This window comes from Camelus ferus, chromosome 3, assembly GCF_009834535.1.
Source record: "Camelus ferus isolate YT-003-E chromosome 3, BCGSAC_Cfer_1.0, whole genome shotgun sequence".
NCBI lineage: Eukaryota > Metazoa > Chordata > Mammalia > Artiodactyla > Camelidae > Camelus > Camelus ferus.
Window position 1 is genome coordinate 79,954,997 of NC_045698.1, and position 17,592 is coordinate 79,972,588.

At 41.0% G+C, this 17,592-nt stretch overlaps 1 protein-coding gene across 1 annotated transcript in view; it reads left to right on the forward strand.

Annotated features, from left to right (window-relative positions):
* COMMD10 (COMM domain containing 10) overlaps positions 1–2,323 on the forward strand; it is a 161,201-nt gene extending 158,878 nt beyond the window's left edge. The window contains exons 6-7 of the mRNA XM_032476544.1: positions 288–347; positions 1,111–2,323. Of these exons, the coding sequence (XP_032332435.1) occupies positions 288–347; positions 1,111–1,149 (99 nt within the window). The 3' untranslated portion in view covers positions 1,150–2,323. The remainder of the gene's footprint in view (positions 1–287; positions 348–1,110) is intronic.
* Positions 2,324–17,592: the final 15,269 nt, after the last annotated feature.

The window sequence follows — 17,592 nt, forward strand, 5'->3', positions numbered from 1 at the left end:
AAAGAACGGATACCCCTATAGAGTTGAAACCTTTTGCTTAAGTGGAGTGTTATTAAATGTATTTGTGAGTCTCGGAATAGTAGGGTTGAGTAGAACAGGTAAGTTGTTTTTTTTTTTTAAACCACTCTGAGAATAATATGGCATATTCTGGGGCTAGCTGGAGAGGAAAAAAAATGCAGTGTGGAATATACACAACTAAATTTTTTTTTCTTCCTTCTTTCCTTCCTCCCATCCCCCCTCCACCTTTCCTTCCTTCCTTCTTTCCTTCCTTCCTTTTTTATTCACAGAGCCTGGAGAAAGTTCTTGTGGAATTCAGTCACAAGGAATTGTTTGATTTCTATAACAAGGTCTGTATTTTTAAAATAATTTCTGATATGTGGGATTTTTCACAATGTTTCCTCCATTTTATGAATTCTTATTTTTAAATGCCCTATTATGAAGCTAAGTTCTTTAAACTTCCCTTGTAAACACCTTATGTTTCACAGTAGGAAGCATTGCCGAGATGAAGAGAATCTCACACACTAAATCAGGAAGAAAATGGATATGGTTTTAATTAAAGCAATAGGATTGTTGCTTTAATGTAAAACATTAAGTAATGAACTGTGTGGTATCTAGCCACACTAGCAGTTTAAATATAGGTAGTGTTAAATATTTTAAATTCTGGGCCCAGGGAAAAAGGAAGATACCAGGCCTTTAAAAATTTATCTTTGAGGGTTTCTTTTTGAATACTGATGTTTCTTTTTGAATACTGATTTTATAACCCAGGAAAATGCACTGCTCCTCCCATCCCCTCGCAGCACCCACCCTTTAAAAATCTTTAGTGATCAATTAAAATGAAACAGCTGGGCGCATTTAAAACAGTAATATTTAGACATCCTTCTTTACAAATTTGAAAACTCAGCAAACAGGAATTCTAATATCGTCACATAAAAAGAAAAATTTTCTAAATAGTATATTTATTGCTGTATGAGTAGATTTAAAACATGTAGTTGACAATACCATTCTTTTCCTTCATTTGCGTGTTTCTAAACAACACTTCACATGAATTTCTTTGTCTTCACCAACTTCTGTCTCTCTCTTTTTTTTTTTTTTTTTTGTCTTTGTAAATAGCTGGAGACCATACAAGCACAGCTGGATTCCCTTACATGATGTCCTCGAAGACTGGTTTCTCCAGCACACTCCTGCCGCCTCATTCATTTGCATTGAAGATAAACTGCCAGGTTGTGTTTTCTGAAGGATTCAGTAGCTTTCTTCTTCCAAATTATACGGCTTATTGCTTCTTAGACAAATAACAACCAAAGAAAATCATTGTTCTGAGTACGGAGGTTCTAATATACACTCTCTAGTTCCGTGAGCCAATAGCAAGCAATTATTAAGAACATTTTTGTCTTAAAGGAAACAAAAGTGAATATCATACTGTTTTTACTGTCCTATTTTTGCTTTATTACTTGACTTGTTTATCTTTTACATACTTGATGATACTTTTATGTATCAAGGAGGGTCCATGGATACAAAGTAAAATGTATACCTTAGAACACAGAACTTCAGTAATTACATTAATAAAAGTACGAAAGTGGCCACATGCAATTAAATACATTATGGCAGTTTTTCTTTGCTATAACGAGTCTATTTTGCTTGGGAAATAATATAGGAAAGAAATTTTAAATAGAGCTAGTTCAGTCTATCATTAAGTTCAGTTGTGAGCATCTCTGTGCACTTGAATTTTTTTCTCTGAGTTTAATGATTTAATAACAGTTCAGGGTTTGGGGTGCTTTTCTTTGTGCTGCAAATTAATAATGATTCATTTCATAGTGTGGGAGACAGTCAAATCATGAATAAAGATAATTGTCATGAGTGCTAAATGAATAGCCTTAAAATTTTAAAACAAATACCTTTTACATTCTCTTTCTATAAATTTGTTAATTAATTTCAGTCAGTAAGATTTTTATGTCTTAGAATTAGTTGAACTGAAGTACATAGTGTTTTATGCTATGGATATTTATAAATGTGAGTATGGTTGCCTGCAGAAAATAATATCAGTTGAATTTTTATAAATGAACTGTCTATACTATATTGTTTCCAGAGAGAAAGACAGAGAGGGAAGGAAGGCAGGAGAGAAGGGAGAGGGGAGGGAGGGAGAAAATGAGAGAGAACAACAGAGTTTCAAACGTGACTTTCTTCACATGAAGGAATTTGATTGCAGAAATAGTTAAACAAACAGAACCACTGAATTTAAATCACATTCCTTATATGAGGTATCTGAGTAATGTGATTGTTAAAGGTCTCCCAAATAAATGTTCAGTATGTGGAATTTATGCCTTTACTTATGTGTGCTTGTATGTTGTTACTTAGAAGGATTAGGGGTTTGGATTATTTCAGAAAGTAAATATTACAGTTGCTCTCTGTAGGTGGTTGATTTGAAAAGTTTTAAACTCAAGCTTCCATTGATAGGCTGTCTGGAAGACATGTTTATAATATGATGGGATTTGTTTCCACATGTAGCTTATGGGATCTGTCTTATATTATTATGCTCTATTCTGCTGGTCCCCAGAAGAAACTACCTGACTCCTATCAACATTTTGGTAAATATTCGTTCAGCTTCTTCTTATGCACAAATAAACGTCCATCATTTCAAGTTGAATTTGTTCGGCCATCCTGACAGTGGCCGTATGGACATGTGGAGGTTGTCATCAGTTTAACGGCCGACCTAACTCCCAGTGTAGGTATCTAATTTAAATGTGATATTTCAAAATGAAATTTCCTATTAATAGCTTGAAATGGTGGTAAGTAGTTTTCTCGCCATTAGTCTAGTTTTAAAAAGTCTGACCAAGGGCATTGAAGGAAGGACAAGTAAGTAGAAGGTCTAATGCCAACTAACAACATAATTATTGCTGAAATATATTTAATTACAGATAATTTTATTTCTTAAGGCATCGCCATTGTTAGGATGCACAAGTCAAAGAAAGTATCATTCCCAAAGATTATTAAATGTGTTCCTTTTTCATAGAAATAAGGTGGATGGAGTGATTAAGTGGGAACTGAAGCCTACCATCATAGCAGATAAACGTATCTGTATGAGTGCTTGTCATGAGGATTGGATAAAATATAATTACTTGTTAGAAAGGAATACTACAAATATTGGCAATTGTCCAATTATAAAATATGATTATTTTAAATTAGGAAATGCCAAAAAATCATAAAGGAGGAACCTAAAATTATAGAGTCTCATCATCTAGAAATGACCATTGACATTTTGATAGATTTTATTGAAGGTTATTTTTTTTCTATTCATGTATCTTCCTCCTTTTTTTTTTCTTTCCTAACAAATTAGAGTAATGCAATAAATAATTTCATACTTTGCTTTGCTTTTATAATATTATAAACATTTTTAGTTTCCTTATTGTCTAAAACATAACTTTAATGTATACTAAGTAGTCCTTCATTTGAATGAGCTTTATTTAGTTATCTAATCTATTGTTGGACATTTAGATTATTTCCCATTTCTTAACATACTAAAGAACTCACTGGTAAAATCATCATAAATAAACCCTAAACCACATTTCTCATTATTTTAATAATATAGATTCCTAGAGGTGGGATTATTATGCCAAAAGCATGAAGATTTATTTTCTATTTTTTCATTTAACGGGATTTTATTATAAAAATAAAATTGCCTATTGTAAAAAAAAAAAAGTACATGAAAAAGTTTCTCTGTTTTGCTGTCTCACTCCCCAAAAGTACCTACCTAACTAGTTAGAAACATTTGGTTTATATCTTCAGGTATCTCATGTAAATGCAAATGCACATACACTCCTCTTTGTGTATTTTTTTAAAATTTACATTTGTTTTAAGGCCATTTTTGCATATTGATATATTATTTTCCCAGTCAATATATTGTTGGTGAGGGTATATCTATTTATACTCTCACAACAATAAATGAGAATTCACCTGCCCAAAGCCAGCTTCATCAACACCTTCCTCTTACTGTACATTTCCTTTTCAGCATTCTTTTTAAGTTGGAATAGGTTTTGGAAAGAGTGTGGAGTGAGAGTGGTTTGGAGATTGAAGCATCACTGATTACTTGGTTTATGTTATATTAATAATTCCAGAGGGATTGAAGAGGAAAATCTCTTCTAAAATCAGCAAATGTGAAAGACAGTTGTGCAGTATTTAAGTGTAAGGGCATTGCAGTCAGACGTTTATTTCCTCCACAAATATCTGGTGTCTGTGGTGCCAGGAACTGTGTGTACACTAGGCACTGTATTAACAGTGATGAGCAAAACTCATGTAACTCCTGGCTTCTTGAAGTGCAGTGTGTTCGTTAAAAAGCAAGCAAAATAAATTGTGAACAAGTATGGGATGAAAAATAATTGGATCCTCTGAAGAGAAAAATAAAAGATAGGACCAAATATAGATGGGGCATCAAGGAAAGGCTCTGAGGAAGTGAGATTTGAGCTGAGTCCTGTAGGATGAAGTTAGAATGAAGAAATAGCAGAAGAGACCGAAAAGCATTCTAAATGGAGAATAGCCTATACAGAACCCAGAGACTGGAAAAGACTTAGTGCATTTCGGGAACCAGAGAAAACCAGTATGGCTGGAGAGTCGTGAACAAGGGAGTAGTAGAGTGCTGTTCAGTTCGAGAGGTAGTCTGTCACTTCTACCACCAGAATATCTTGCAGTTGTATTTCCAAGACACTACTTTTTCAGGCTTCTGTCATCTTTGCCCTGAACTGCCCTTCCCTTAGACCCCTTCAGTCCAGTCTCCACACAGACCTAATATTTCCTAAACATTAATCATACTAAGTACACTGTCTCCCTGCTTTAAACCCTTCAAAGATTTCTCATTACACTTCAAATAAAATGTAAGTGTCTGGACTCTCAGGACAGACTAAGAGTCTTATTCTAGTTCTACTGCCTTTTGTGTTACGTAATTTGCTAAAGCTCAGTTTCCTCATCTTTGTGATGGGAATAATGATCATCTAAATCACATGGGAGTATAATGAAGATTAAATGAGATAATTCATGTTAAACATATAGCGTAATTCCTGATTTGCAATAATCACACAAATGTTAGTGTCATTTTCATAATCACTCAGAAAATAGCCAGGCTTTCTGTTGAAATTATTCCAGATGAGGTTTGAATTCAAGTCAAAATTGAAGATGGCTTGCTGTGAAGCCCCTTCATGTTGAATCTAGTTACTGAGTTCCAATAACAACTCTATCTTATGATAACTAGATGTGAACATAGTGCCCATCTATCCCATTCTTAGTTTTTCATTAACGAGGTAATAGGTATGGGATCAGAAACAGAAATTTGTTTTTTCTGTGACTGTCTTTCTACATAACTCTTCTGGCTCTGAGGATTCTTTTTCTCTAACTCTGTTCAGTGAATTTTTATCTCTTTTTTTTAAATTGAAGTATATTTGATATACTTCAGATGTACAGCAAAGTGATTCATATATTTATTCATATATATATACTTTTTCAGATTCTTTTCCGTTATAGGTCATTACAAGATACTGAATTAGTTCCCTGTGCTATACAGTAGGTCCTTGTTGTTTATCTATTTAATTTTTATGTCTTCTTACCTTAAACAATGTCTTCTACACCTTATTTATTATTTATTTTACCACGGGTCTGCAAACTAGGGCCTTTGGGCCTAATCCAGCCGACCCCTGAGTGTGGGCAGCGCCTGTTAGCTCGCTTCTAACCAATCAAATATGGCAAAGGTAATGGGATGTCACTCCCGTGACTGTTACATTGTGTAAAATTCTGTTGTGCTACCAGACTCACTCTAGAGACTTTCTCCCTTCTTGGCTTTGAAGAAGCCACCTGCCGTATTGTTAAGAGGGGCTGTGGACAGAGCCACAAGGCGAGGAACTACGGGTGATCTCTAGGGGCCAAGGGCAACCAGGAGCCACCAGGAAGCTGAGGCCCTAAGCCCTCAGCCTTTCAGCCACAAGGAAATAAATCTTCAGACAACCTGAGTGAGTTTTGAAGTGGATTCTTTCCCTGTTAAGCCTCCAGATGAGACCAGAGTCCCACCGACTGACTGCAACTTTATGAAAGACCCAGACTCCTGACCCGTGATAATTGTGATGTGTGTTGGTTTAAACTTCTACATTTGTAATAATTTGTTATGTTATAGAAGATAAATATCCACCGTGCTCTTTCATTTGCATATAGTCACATAGTCTTCGGCTGCTTTTGTACCGCAACAGCAGAGTTAAGTAGGTGCAACAGACAGCATATACCCAGAAAGCCAAAAATATTTACCACCTGGCTCTTTACATGAAACGTTCGCAGACTGGTTCCTTATACCATGCTTCCCTGGGGCATCCCTAGGGGAATGTAGCAGTTGGTGGGGGACACCTAAATCTGTCAGGTGTGGTAAATGTTTCTGTGGCATCGCTTTTGCTTTAATTTTTGCCAGCCACATGGCCATCCAATTGGAAGTGGTATTTTTCCATGTTCTGGAACTACTGCAGCCATGTGACTAGGTCTCACCAACGAAATGTGTGTGGAAATTATGTTCCTCTTCGCTTTTCTTTCCCCTTTCTGTGACTGAAACATGGATTTGGAGCTAAATCAGCTTTGACTGAGCAGATGAGGATGATGCCTCCAGAGGCAAGGAGCAACAAGACGGAAGGAAGCTGGGCCCCTGCACGTCCTCATGGAGCAGTACTGCTGGTGTGCCCTTGAGGGGCTGCTGTCTCCAGACCGCACATGAGAAATAAAACACTTTGTTTAGCAACTATATTAGGTATCTCTTTAACCCAACAGCTTAGCCTACAGCGTAACATAGGGATAACATGATTTAATTGCCAGTAATTTAGAGCATGTGTATTTTTTTAACAGAGATTAAAATGTTCATCATGTAGTTGAAAACAGATGTAAATGTTAAAGAGAAAATGGGAAACTTCAAAAACTCTTTTTGCTTACAGCCTGCGACTTCAGGCTAAACTCTCAGAGCTACTGAGAGGATATCTGCACCCCGCTCCCTAAGTGTGGTGACTTGGAAGGGGAAGTGTAAGAAACCGTAGGTGTATATTGTAAATGTCCCCCAAAGTCTTTACATAATCTCTTTGCCACTCTTGAAGAAGAGGGCCCGGACAGTTCTGTCTTGTTCAGGCTCATTAGTTAGAAGCTGCTCAGGAATTAGAATTTAAGTTTCAAATGAGTCGATTTTGCTTCCCTAAAACTTTGATTTTTGTCATCATTATGCAAATAGTTCTCAATACACCAGCCTCATTTAATGCTAAAATTAGGAACACATTAATTTGAGGGATTTTATAGTAAAGCTTAATGGCATTTATGATTTCAGAGAATTTCAAGGATTTATCATTGCTTCCTTCCCCCTCCCTCCCCTCTCCCCTTGCCATACATACCTCTTGAATCTTTGTAAAGGCCCTTTGCTTTTCTCTGCCATGTGAGGTTATACTTGCTGACTGGAGACCTGGGATCCAAGTCCAAGTGATGGCAGTTTTCATAGCCCGCTTTATTCGTTTTATTTGAAATGGAAAGTTGTTAGTTTTTATTTCAAAAGAAATAGTCTGCAAAGACAAGAAAGTTGAAGCAGGTCCAGCCTATAAATTTGTAAGGAAGAGGATGCTGCAGGATTAGAGAAAGTCTTTTAATCCCCAAGGCAGGAAAAATAATGAATATATAATAATGTTCTCTTAGTAAAATCAGAGTTCAGTCATTTTTAGCATCTTTTAATGAGAATGTGAGAATCTCATTCTATAAATGACTTGGTTTTTAAAAAATATTTTTTCTTCAAAGAAATCTAGGTAAAGGAAAGAAGGGGAAAGAGTTAACAGTAAATTTAATAGTTGCATTTATTTCTGAAACTGAATTTTAAAGAACACAATACATCCTTCCTGAATTGTTTAAGGGAAAGTCAATAATAAGATTTTTCTCATCTTTAACAAATGTCAATTTGCTGTGAGGCATGGAGCTCAGCGATTCTTCAAGGTCTTTCCCCAGATCTCCTGGCTTCTGAGATAACCTGATTTTCTTTGTGCTCTCTTTCCAGTCCACGGTTCAGATTCTTCCTCCAGGTTCAGCCAGGCTACCTATGAACAGAGCAAAAAGCTGTCACAGGCTGCTCTAACCTGCCAACATTGGAAGCTTCAGTGTTTCTCCCCGTCCAGGAATGTGGTTATGCTTTGGCAGCAGAGCCCAGTAATTTTCCAAATGATCGGAGAAAGTAGTGACTCATACCTCCCAGACCATGTGCTCTACTTTGCAATCCAGCCTCTCACTCTATTACATGCTGATGTAAGTAGTCCTGTGAACATCAGGGGATTTAAGAAATATTGGCTGAATGAATTAATGGAGTACAGAAATAGTTTTTCTTCCACTGCCTCTCTTATTTGCACAGAGCCATCTGAATTCTTAAAAACAAACAAAACCATCATAAACCCAAGATTTTTACAAGAGTAGATTTCAAATGGCTTTAGCCAAATACACTGGTAATCCTTCCAGGGAACAGCTACTTCTCTTCTGGGGAGAATCACCTATAGTCACTGATCCTTTCATTCACCAAACAGGAGCTATATATGAGGTGAATTAAAGCCTCATAACCTGCTAGAGACTCAGATTTCTCCATCCCGAATGCTGAGTGATTTCCCCCACTGCTGTGCAATTTATGGTGGTCCTGAAGTTGACCTAAGCATGCTTCTGGTACTGATGCTGCAGAGACTGAAAAACAATTACATTCCTACCAATTTCAGGGGTGAGTGATGTGACAGGGTCAGCTGGAGTGCTGCAGAAAGACGTCAGCAACATTCTTACATTGAGGTGTATGTTAAGTGTGTATAGATTTTGTGAACTCATTACCCAGATTTTAATTTCCTGTTGAAAAGGCTGTCTTGATTAAAGGCACACATCCACACACTGCCTGCAAAGAGGCTTTCCTTGCTGATGTGAGTAATTCAATGACAAGGTTTTAGAAAGAAGTCTCCCTTTACGTGGCCCAGATTGTTCCAAAGTATTACAACTATACGGGCTGGGCAGAGATCTGAAAAAGTTCACATAGATAATGCAGAATGCAAGTAAGATGCAGAGAGTCTTGCAGAAAGCTGTCCAGTAACACTTTAGTTAAACTTTTCCCTGCATAACCAAGAGTTGCGTTTGGATGTGGAGTCCAGTGTGTGGGATGAGTTTAGTCTTAGTAGAGGGATGATTCATAACATCTAACTTTCCTACCCCATGATGGAAAAGACCCTCTCAGAGTTTTGGTGCTCCTTACTGCAAAGTGTGTTCCGTACTTTGCTTGTGACAGGTCTAAAGTAACTAGAGGAGTCATCAGTTGTCAGCCGGTTTGGGTACATCAGCTTTCTGGACTTGACAACTGCCCAGCGCCAGCGTTCCTCACTCAGCAGGCTTGGAGGACTCTAGGAGTAGCCACCTCTGCTAGATGTGCTGTTAACCTCCCTTGTATATTTGGGCCAGTGGTCTTAGGAAGTTCTGCTGGGCAGACTCGGATGTGTTGATAGGTGCCCGGAGCTAATGGGTCAGCAGAGTGTGACCACCCTCTGTAGGGTTATTCCTTCAGGCACTCAGTGAGAATTTGCTCACATGTACTGATTTTACAGTGCTATGGTTCTCCTCCACTGGCTTCCGGGAACACTTTCTCCCCTTCTCTCATTTTCCTGGTTCCTTTTCCTTTTTATTAATTCTTCTTTTAGTTCTGTAGTCCACGCTGGGGGATTCAGGGTTACAAAAGTGTCTGCTTAAAAATGTGGGGCCTCAAAAAGTAAAATTTTCTTTCTGTATGATCAATCTGGGGGGAAGTAAAAACTCCTCCTATAATTAAATAATTATTCCTCACTTTATCAGCTTTCTAAGACTAAATTATATGTATTTTAGGCTTTACTACAGAAGCCACCTCTACTTCATAAGCTTCTCTGTGTAGGGTTTCGAATAGAACATGTTTATAGGGAGAGAGTGAATGTTTTATAGGGAGAGGAATGCTTCTGTTTCTCCACCCACTTTCCTGTCGTCTCCCTTTCTACACCCCCCCCCCCCCATCTTTTAAGGGAGAATGGTTCGCCATTCTGTTTGGTCAGTTGTAAAATATTGGTTGGCCACAATTACTGATGGAGAAAGTACTATAAAAAGACCATGCCTATGCGTGGTGAACCTCTTTTACACTTCCTGCTTTCACTCCGTGGGTTGGAATTGCCAGAGGAACCAGGGGAAAGAGGGCTTAGCCATCTCTCTCCACCTCAGCAAAGCGTCGTTGCTTTAGTTTTGTGCCATGTGGCTGGCAGGCACTAGTGATAGTCTGAGCTGAAGCTCAGGTATGTCAGGGAGGAGGGAGGGAGAGCCCATCTCAGGCCTTAAGAGTGAACCATGTGCTCTAACCCAGCCTTGGCAAGCTCTGAAAGGTAATAACTGTGTTTCTCATTTGCCATCAGTCTTCCTCTTGCCTGGGAATGTCAAGGGTTGAGGAGTGATTGGCAGAACAAGATGTGGGCATTTGGAGGTTCTCTAGTCAAATGCCATTAAATGCAATCACAATTTCCCCTCTGTCCTTTATAGCTTTTCTTAGCAAATCTGTCTTATTTTTCTGTAGTAAACATGTATAGAGAGCTATGGGCAAAAATATCAAAGGTATTATTCATACCTCTCAACTCTCAAGTAGGCACTGAGTAAGAGAAGAGGGCTTTGCAATCAATGACTGACTCCCTCTGAAGATGACCAGGTTGACGTGTCTAACCCTCCATTCTTAGCAAGCGAAATACCCATTTCTCTGAAAACAGAGAGGAGACGTTGCTGAGTCACTTTCAAAGGCTCCTTGGCTACCCACCAGCCACAGCTGGACCTGTGAGACCAGTTCACAGCAAGATGGAGACTGACCTCACACTCACCTTCCTCTACATTTCTGAGTGAAAACTTGAACTTCAGTCTCTGCCTCCGGCTCCCTGGGAAGCTAAGGAGGCATGGAATGTACCTGATAGCCTGACATGATTCTGTCTTCTAACCATTTGTGGAAGGAAGAGAACCATTGAAAACAGGGCTCCTTTCTTTCTAGACTAAGTGTTTAGAGTGCAACACAGCTAAGTAGGAAACTGAGAAGACAAGAGGATGAGCTATTAGCTGCCTGATCAAGTTACCCTTTTGTGCTCCAGTAACCGATGTCCAGGCCACTTCAGGGCTGCCTTTGTGCCTCCTCTTCTAAATGTGTTTGGTTATCTACAAGTGGGGCTGATTCCCATCATATGAAACCCGCAGGATTTGCTACAGGCAGGGGAGTCACTGAATTAAAGACTTCTTCCATATGTTAGTTTCACACTGACGTATTTAACCCATACTAGTGTGTATCAAAGCAGAGCAAACTGATTTTGCAGTGCCAAGTTGTTTCTGCCTCAAATAATTAACCACGGCCATGCCCAAATCTATGAACATGTTTATTGGCTGAACTTCACCCACGAAATATGTAACTGGTAGGAGAAAAAATACCCTAATTATATTAGTGATGTTTAGCTTTAAAGAGCAAGTAACATTTTGGTTCCCTGCAGGGAGTTCTGAAATTCCCCAGGATATGTTCAGAGTAATTCAGCTTGCATGCTGCTTTCTGCTTCTTCAGGACTGCTGTTGTAGGGGAGGAGAGCCAGATGGCAAGGCTTCCTCTCCCAGACCGAGCAGCTTGTCCTTAGGTTCTGTCCCCTCCAGCTGTTCCCAGCTTGTTCCCAGCTTCCTCCCCATGTGACTCCACAGCAGCTCCAGGGTAGGCAGAGTGGGAGCCACACCACCAGGAGCTTACGCTTTATGCATAGGGAGACTCTAAACCTCAGACAGCAGTGCCCAGGATGCCCAGACAGAGCTCTGGTGTATTCCACTGTGAGGTTTCTGCTGCCAAAATGCAATAGATAAATGAAGTGAGCAGTTGCTTTGCATTTATACCCATTTTTCTTCATTTATTTAAAAAGTGGCGGGGCAGAGAGTAATGGAAAAAGGAATGGACAAAGGTTTGTGTGTGTGTGTGTTTTTAAAGGTATTATATTTAACAAAAAATGTACTTTGGTAACTCTATATTATATTCAAATAGGATTCTAGGCAGGACCTCAGCTGGGCAACTCTGTTTGCTTATTCATTCATTTATACATTTATCCACCAGCTGTCTAACAGGCCAGCAAGTGAGGCTCTCCTGGAACCTCCTTGAATTGATATTACCATGAAGGCATTGCCGAGGGCCTCAGGAAGAGGCTGATCAGGGAGCAGAGAAGCTCTCCCTACTGAGTCCTCCAGCAGCTCTCTGGCAGTGGGAAGAAAGATGGGGAAATAGGAGTATGAGCCACTTCTGAGGAGCTACGGTTGGTCCTTGCTTGTTCAGACATAGCATTACCTTCAGCTTAGCTCCTCACTTAAAGAGACTTCCAGTAAGTAAAAGAGCATAGTGCTGGTAACAAAGACTAATTAACTGCCTGCTTGGTGCCGGGAATTCAAAATAAGTGAGACAGGGCCTCATCCCTGTGGCCTTAATACCAGAGGGACTATCACCCAGCTTGGTGGGGCACAGCAATGCCCACTGGAAGTGTGCAGCACTTTACAGTTTATAAAGCCCCTCACACTCCTAATCTTGTTTGATCCTCACGGTATTCTTGTTTAGTAACTTGGACAAGCATTATTTCCACTTTATGGATGAATAAACTGAAACCAAGACATCTAAGTCACTTACCCAAGATTACACAGGCTGCACTCAGGATTTCCAATGCCTGGTTTAGGGCTCTTTTCATACCAGTTTTTGCCTCTCAGCGGCCAATGTCCTCTTCAGTACCTGCTCTGCAGTGATGGTTGGAGTCCTTTTAAGCTCTTCTTCTTTACAGCGAGCGCCATGTTGAGCTTTCTCAGTGGAGGGCCCTGGGGGGGACAATGCGGGAGGAAGAGGCGTCTGCAGGTTCCGCCAGCTGCCCTGTTGGTCACCGGTCTGGGCTTGCAGGCATCTGGTGAGGCTCCGCCCCAGCCGTGGCTCCAGAGCACGCAGCTCGGCAGCCTTGCAGCCCTGGCCTAGCCTGGTGAACCCTCCCGTGTGGTTCTCCCAACACGGAACCAGCATACCCTAGGCCTCTTGCCCAGGCATTACGTCCAGTGCCCACTCTCCTGCCCACCAGCTGTGACTCACCTGTGTCCCGATTCCACTGCTCACAAGCCCGCTGCCCCTCAGCTTTACTGTCCTGACAGGAACACTGGGTGTGCCAAGCCTGCTACAAACAGTGGCATTCCCTGTGCAGCTGTGCACATCTGGTCACTGGCTGTAGCTTACCCTCACTTCCCAGATGGTCGCTTCCTACTCTCCCCTTGACTGTAGATCAGCTCCAGCCTGGGAAAACCGACAAATTTCTCTACAACCAATGGACTTCAGCTACCTTCTGCAGCCAGGTATGAATCCCAGCCTTGAGGCGGAGGCATTCCCTTCCAAGCTCATTTTTCCTTGGGCTCTCCCTCAGTCCTGTGGTACCCTACAGAGTTCTCAAATCCTGTAGTTACTGTTTTAATCATAACTTAATAATTCTTTGTGAAACTTCCCTTATTTAAATCGCTCTGTGGTTTCTGGCTCCTGACTGGTCCCTGAGTCACCAGCTGTCAGTGTGGAGTCACAGACAAGGTAAGGGAACAAAGTTTCTCATGGGCTACATCTTGTCGTACGCCTCTGATCACTGCAGGCACCTGCCTACCCTGATGCCTGTCACACAGAAGGTCCTGAATGAGGATCGATGAACTGTGCACAGGTTCACACTCCTATTTTATGGATGTAATGGCAGCCCACGGAAGCAGCCAGCACGCAGGAAGGAGTCAGGAATTTGTTTGTTCACATGGTCAGTCACTTATCTGTTCAGTGAAATTGATCAGATGTCATTTGGGAGCAGCAGCTTTGATGCTCGACTGGGAGGCCAAGTAAATGTTGGCTACCAGAGGACAGGCTAAAGAACATTCTGGAAGACTGGACGGACCCAACATGGAAAGGCCCAAAAGGAAGTAGGGAGATACCGAGTGGTCTAACCACCTGTGAGGCTCAGAGAAGACAGGGGACTTACCTAAGGTCGTGTGGCCCCTTCTTGGTGGAACCAGGACTAGAACGTGGGTCTCATGGTCCTCAGTCCGAACCCTTACCATTACACCGCATTGCTTCTCCAAGTGGGGTGGGAAGAGGGGGTGATAAAAACTGCCGTCTCAGGAAATGGTGGACAATGCCCCCAAAATGGTTGTCCCTTACCTAGCAGTTCAGAAGAGTCTATTTGGGGGAATTCAAGAAATTCCCCTGCCAATGCGATTACCTTAGAGAAAGCAAGTAGCAATCTGTTAAATGTGCTGAATTTGGAGCTTGACTCCTCTCAGGGTAATTGGCCACCTGTTAAGCCACAGTATCCCAGGCTCTGTGGGCAAAGCCAAATGTTCCTTGTCCTCCCCTCCTCAAAGCATCATTGGTTCCTCTGAGGTGGTCTTATACCCCCATGTAAAGCCTCTCCATCACTCCTTTCCAACATCTGTGGCTTAATTGTCCTAGTGACTTTCCTTTATCATGTTGGTTTATTTAGCAGGGCATTTTGCTATTTCTGATCAGATGTTTTTTTCCCGGGAGCCAACGCATGGGGTTTTTTATTAAGTGCGGGAGAGCCAACAGAGCCTGTTCCACATACTCCTCTGAAATTTCCCCCAAAGCATGACTTCTCACTTGAATCCTACAATGAATGTATGGGCATATGTGACACACTGTGTGTCATTAATTTTTCATCAACAGATGGGTCACATACGAGCCAAGGGGGAGTGTGGATGTAGCAAGAGCTGTGTGAGTTAAGTCAAGCCATGTTTCGAATGTCTTTGTTGGCTGCCATTGGGAAGGAGCCCACGCAGATTAATTGATTTGGGATGTGCATACGCCTCTGTGGTGGGAGGCAAGAGACGTGTGGGTCTAGAGAAAATAGGCCTGCCTGTGAGCATCCTGGGAGAGGCCAGATTCTCTTCAAGGAGTAACAGTGAAATGAGAGCTGCACTTTGCAGGCTGGCCCTGGCTAGAGATGCATCTTGTTGGGAGCTGCAGATACACAGGAAATAAAATTTCCCTCACTGGGGAATCTGCTTCAGTGAGGAAGTCTCTGTTGACCTGGCCCAGTGAAATCAGTGAGGAAGGATACTGCCAGGATTTGCAAATGCTTGGGTTGTGCACTTCATAACCTGGGCTTGCTGTCAGAGCCAGTACTGAGGCCCTTCCTGGCCTGATGGTTTTCTTCAGGGCCACCGTTTTTCCTCCCTCTCTCCACCCCTGACTCTCTGATTCTTGCTTATGTACTGTTCTAGAGATCCAGTGTTTCCTCTGGGAATACAAGCATACCTCAGAGACATCACGGGTTCAGTTCCAGATCATCACAATAAAGGGAATATCACAATAAAGAGAATCACAAAAATTTGGGGGTTTCCTAGTGCATATAAAAGTTATGTTCACACTACACTGTAGTATATTAAGTGTGCAATAGCATTATGTCTAAAAAGAGAGGGACATCCCTTAATTTTAAAACAATGCTGTTGGAAAAACGGCGCAGATAAACTTGCTCGACAGAAGGTTGCCACAGATTTTTCGACTTGTGCAAAGAGCAATCTCTGTGAAGCACAATAAAGCAAAGTGCAAAAAAAATAAGGTGTGCCTGTACACGGCTTCTCCTTTTGTCGTATTTATTCAATCAAGAGGCACTGTGCTAGGGTCCAGGAATACAACAGCTCTTCATGGGACTTATTTGTTAGCCAAGTCCTCATCCCTATCTCGTAACACCTAGGACAGGATTCTGTGAGCAGGGACATTCAGAAAAGGGGCCTTCCAGACCTGGGATGTCAGAGAGTTGGAGAGGAAGGCAGTCCCAAGCCTGTGGTCCAGCAGTTGGCTAGAGCTCAGGTCTTAGACTGGCATAACTTGTTCCACTGCAGTGTGTCATCCTGGAGGATGAGATCCAGCTTTCTGAAAACTAAGTATAAAAATAACTAGAATTTATTTTTCATTTTTAGTCAAATTTGTTGAGGTTTGATTTACATACAATAAAATATACTCATTTTAATTGTACAATTCAATCTAAGTTTTGAATGTATTCATGAAGGTAACCACCATTATAGTCAAGATACAGAACATTTCCATCATCCCAGAAGATCTCTTGAACTCCTTTGCAGTCAGTCTTTCTAACCCTGGTCCCAGGCAACTACTGTTTCTTTTCTGTCATTATAGATTAGTTTTGCCTATCTTAGAATTTCATGTAAATGGAAAACATACAACATGTGCTCTTTTGTATCTGGCTTCATTTGCTCAGCATGATTTTTAGATTTATCCATGTTGCTGTAGGTACCCAAAGTTGTAGCTTTTTATTGCTAAAGAGTATTCCACTGTGTGGATATGCCACAAAAATGTTAATCTGTTGATGATGGGATTTTGGATTATTTCCAGTTGGGGCTATTATGAGTAAAGCTACTGTGAACCTTTGTGTCTGTCTTCGGCAGGGCACATGTTTTCACTTTTCTTGTGGAAACACCTAGGTACTAATGAATTGTATAGAAAGTGTTTGTTTATAAGAAATTGCCAATTTTTTTCCAATTAAAGATGGCTTTGCATGAAATGTTGGCAGCTGCAAATACTGGATAGTCAGCTACAGTATAATGGTCCCAAACAAGGCACCTTGAAAGACAAAGGGCAGGAGAATCCTCCCAGGAGGCACAACTGTGATGAGCACATACTGTTGTCCACCTGGTGGAAAGTAGATGCAGCCTGAGCCCAGGAACATAATTTATGAGGATCCCAGCAGGAATTTAAATCTTGCACAAGGATCAAAAGTAACTGAAGCTCCTACTTTATACGTATAAAGTATTTGAAGGCTCTGCTAGCCACTCAGCCACTGTTCATCTGCATGCATAAGCCTGAGGGAGGCCCAGCCAGGAATTACAGATTTTACCCATCATAGGTGACAGGTAGCAGGAAAAATATGTCCTTAGAGAACTGGGGTGAAGTCACTGAACTTTACTCCAAAGGCTTCAAATACATTCAGTTCAATTTAGCAATCATTTATTAAGCAAACGTTGACTCTGGATCAGGCACTATGCCAGCTACTGGGGATATGGCCACACACAAAGCATGGTGCCTGTCTCAAGCCTCTTTGGGATATCTCCCTCCACTGTCCAGGAACTGAAGTAATTTTTTCTAGAAACCCAGGCCAGATCTCTATTGCATTTTGTATCCTGCTAAGGTAAGAGCCTGGCATGTTGGTGAGTACGGAGAGCCAGATGGTTGTGAAACATAGGAGGGGATTGGGAAGTGATAGATGAGTTAATGGCTAAAGCTGTATTTCTGAACCCTCCTCTGCAACTGGTGGTAGATAAAGCCATGAGTCCCAGCAGACTCCTGTTAATGATCAGATCCTGTGATAATCCTGACAGTCCCACTTGAGGCATGATTTTGAGCCCATTCTGAACTCAAGAGCTGGAAATTGGAGTATCATACTCATTAATGTTAGACTCAGATTGCGTATTGTCATGCTTATGGTGGGGGTGGCTTGGTTCTCAATTTAGTTCTCTAAGTTTTAGCTACAATCTCCTTCCATTTCTCCCCAG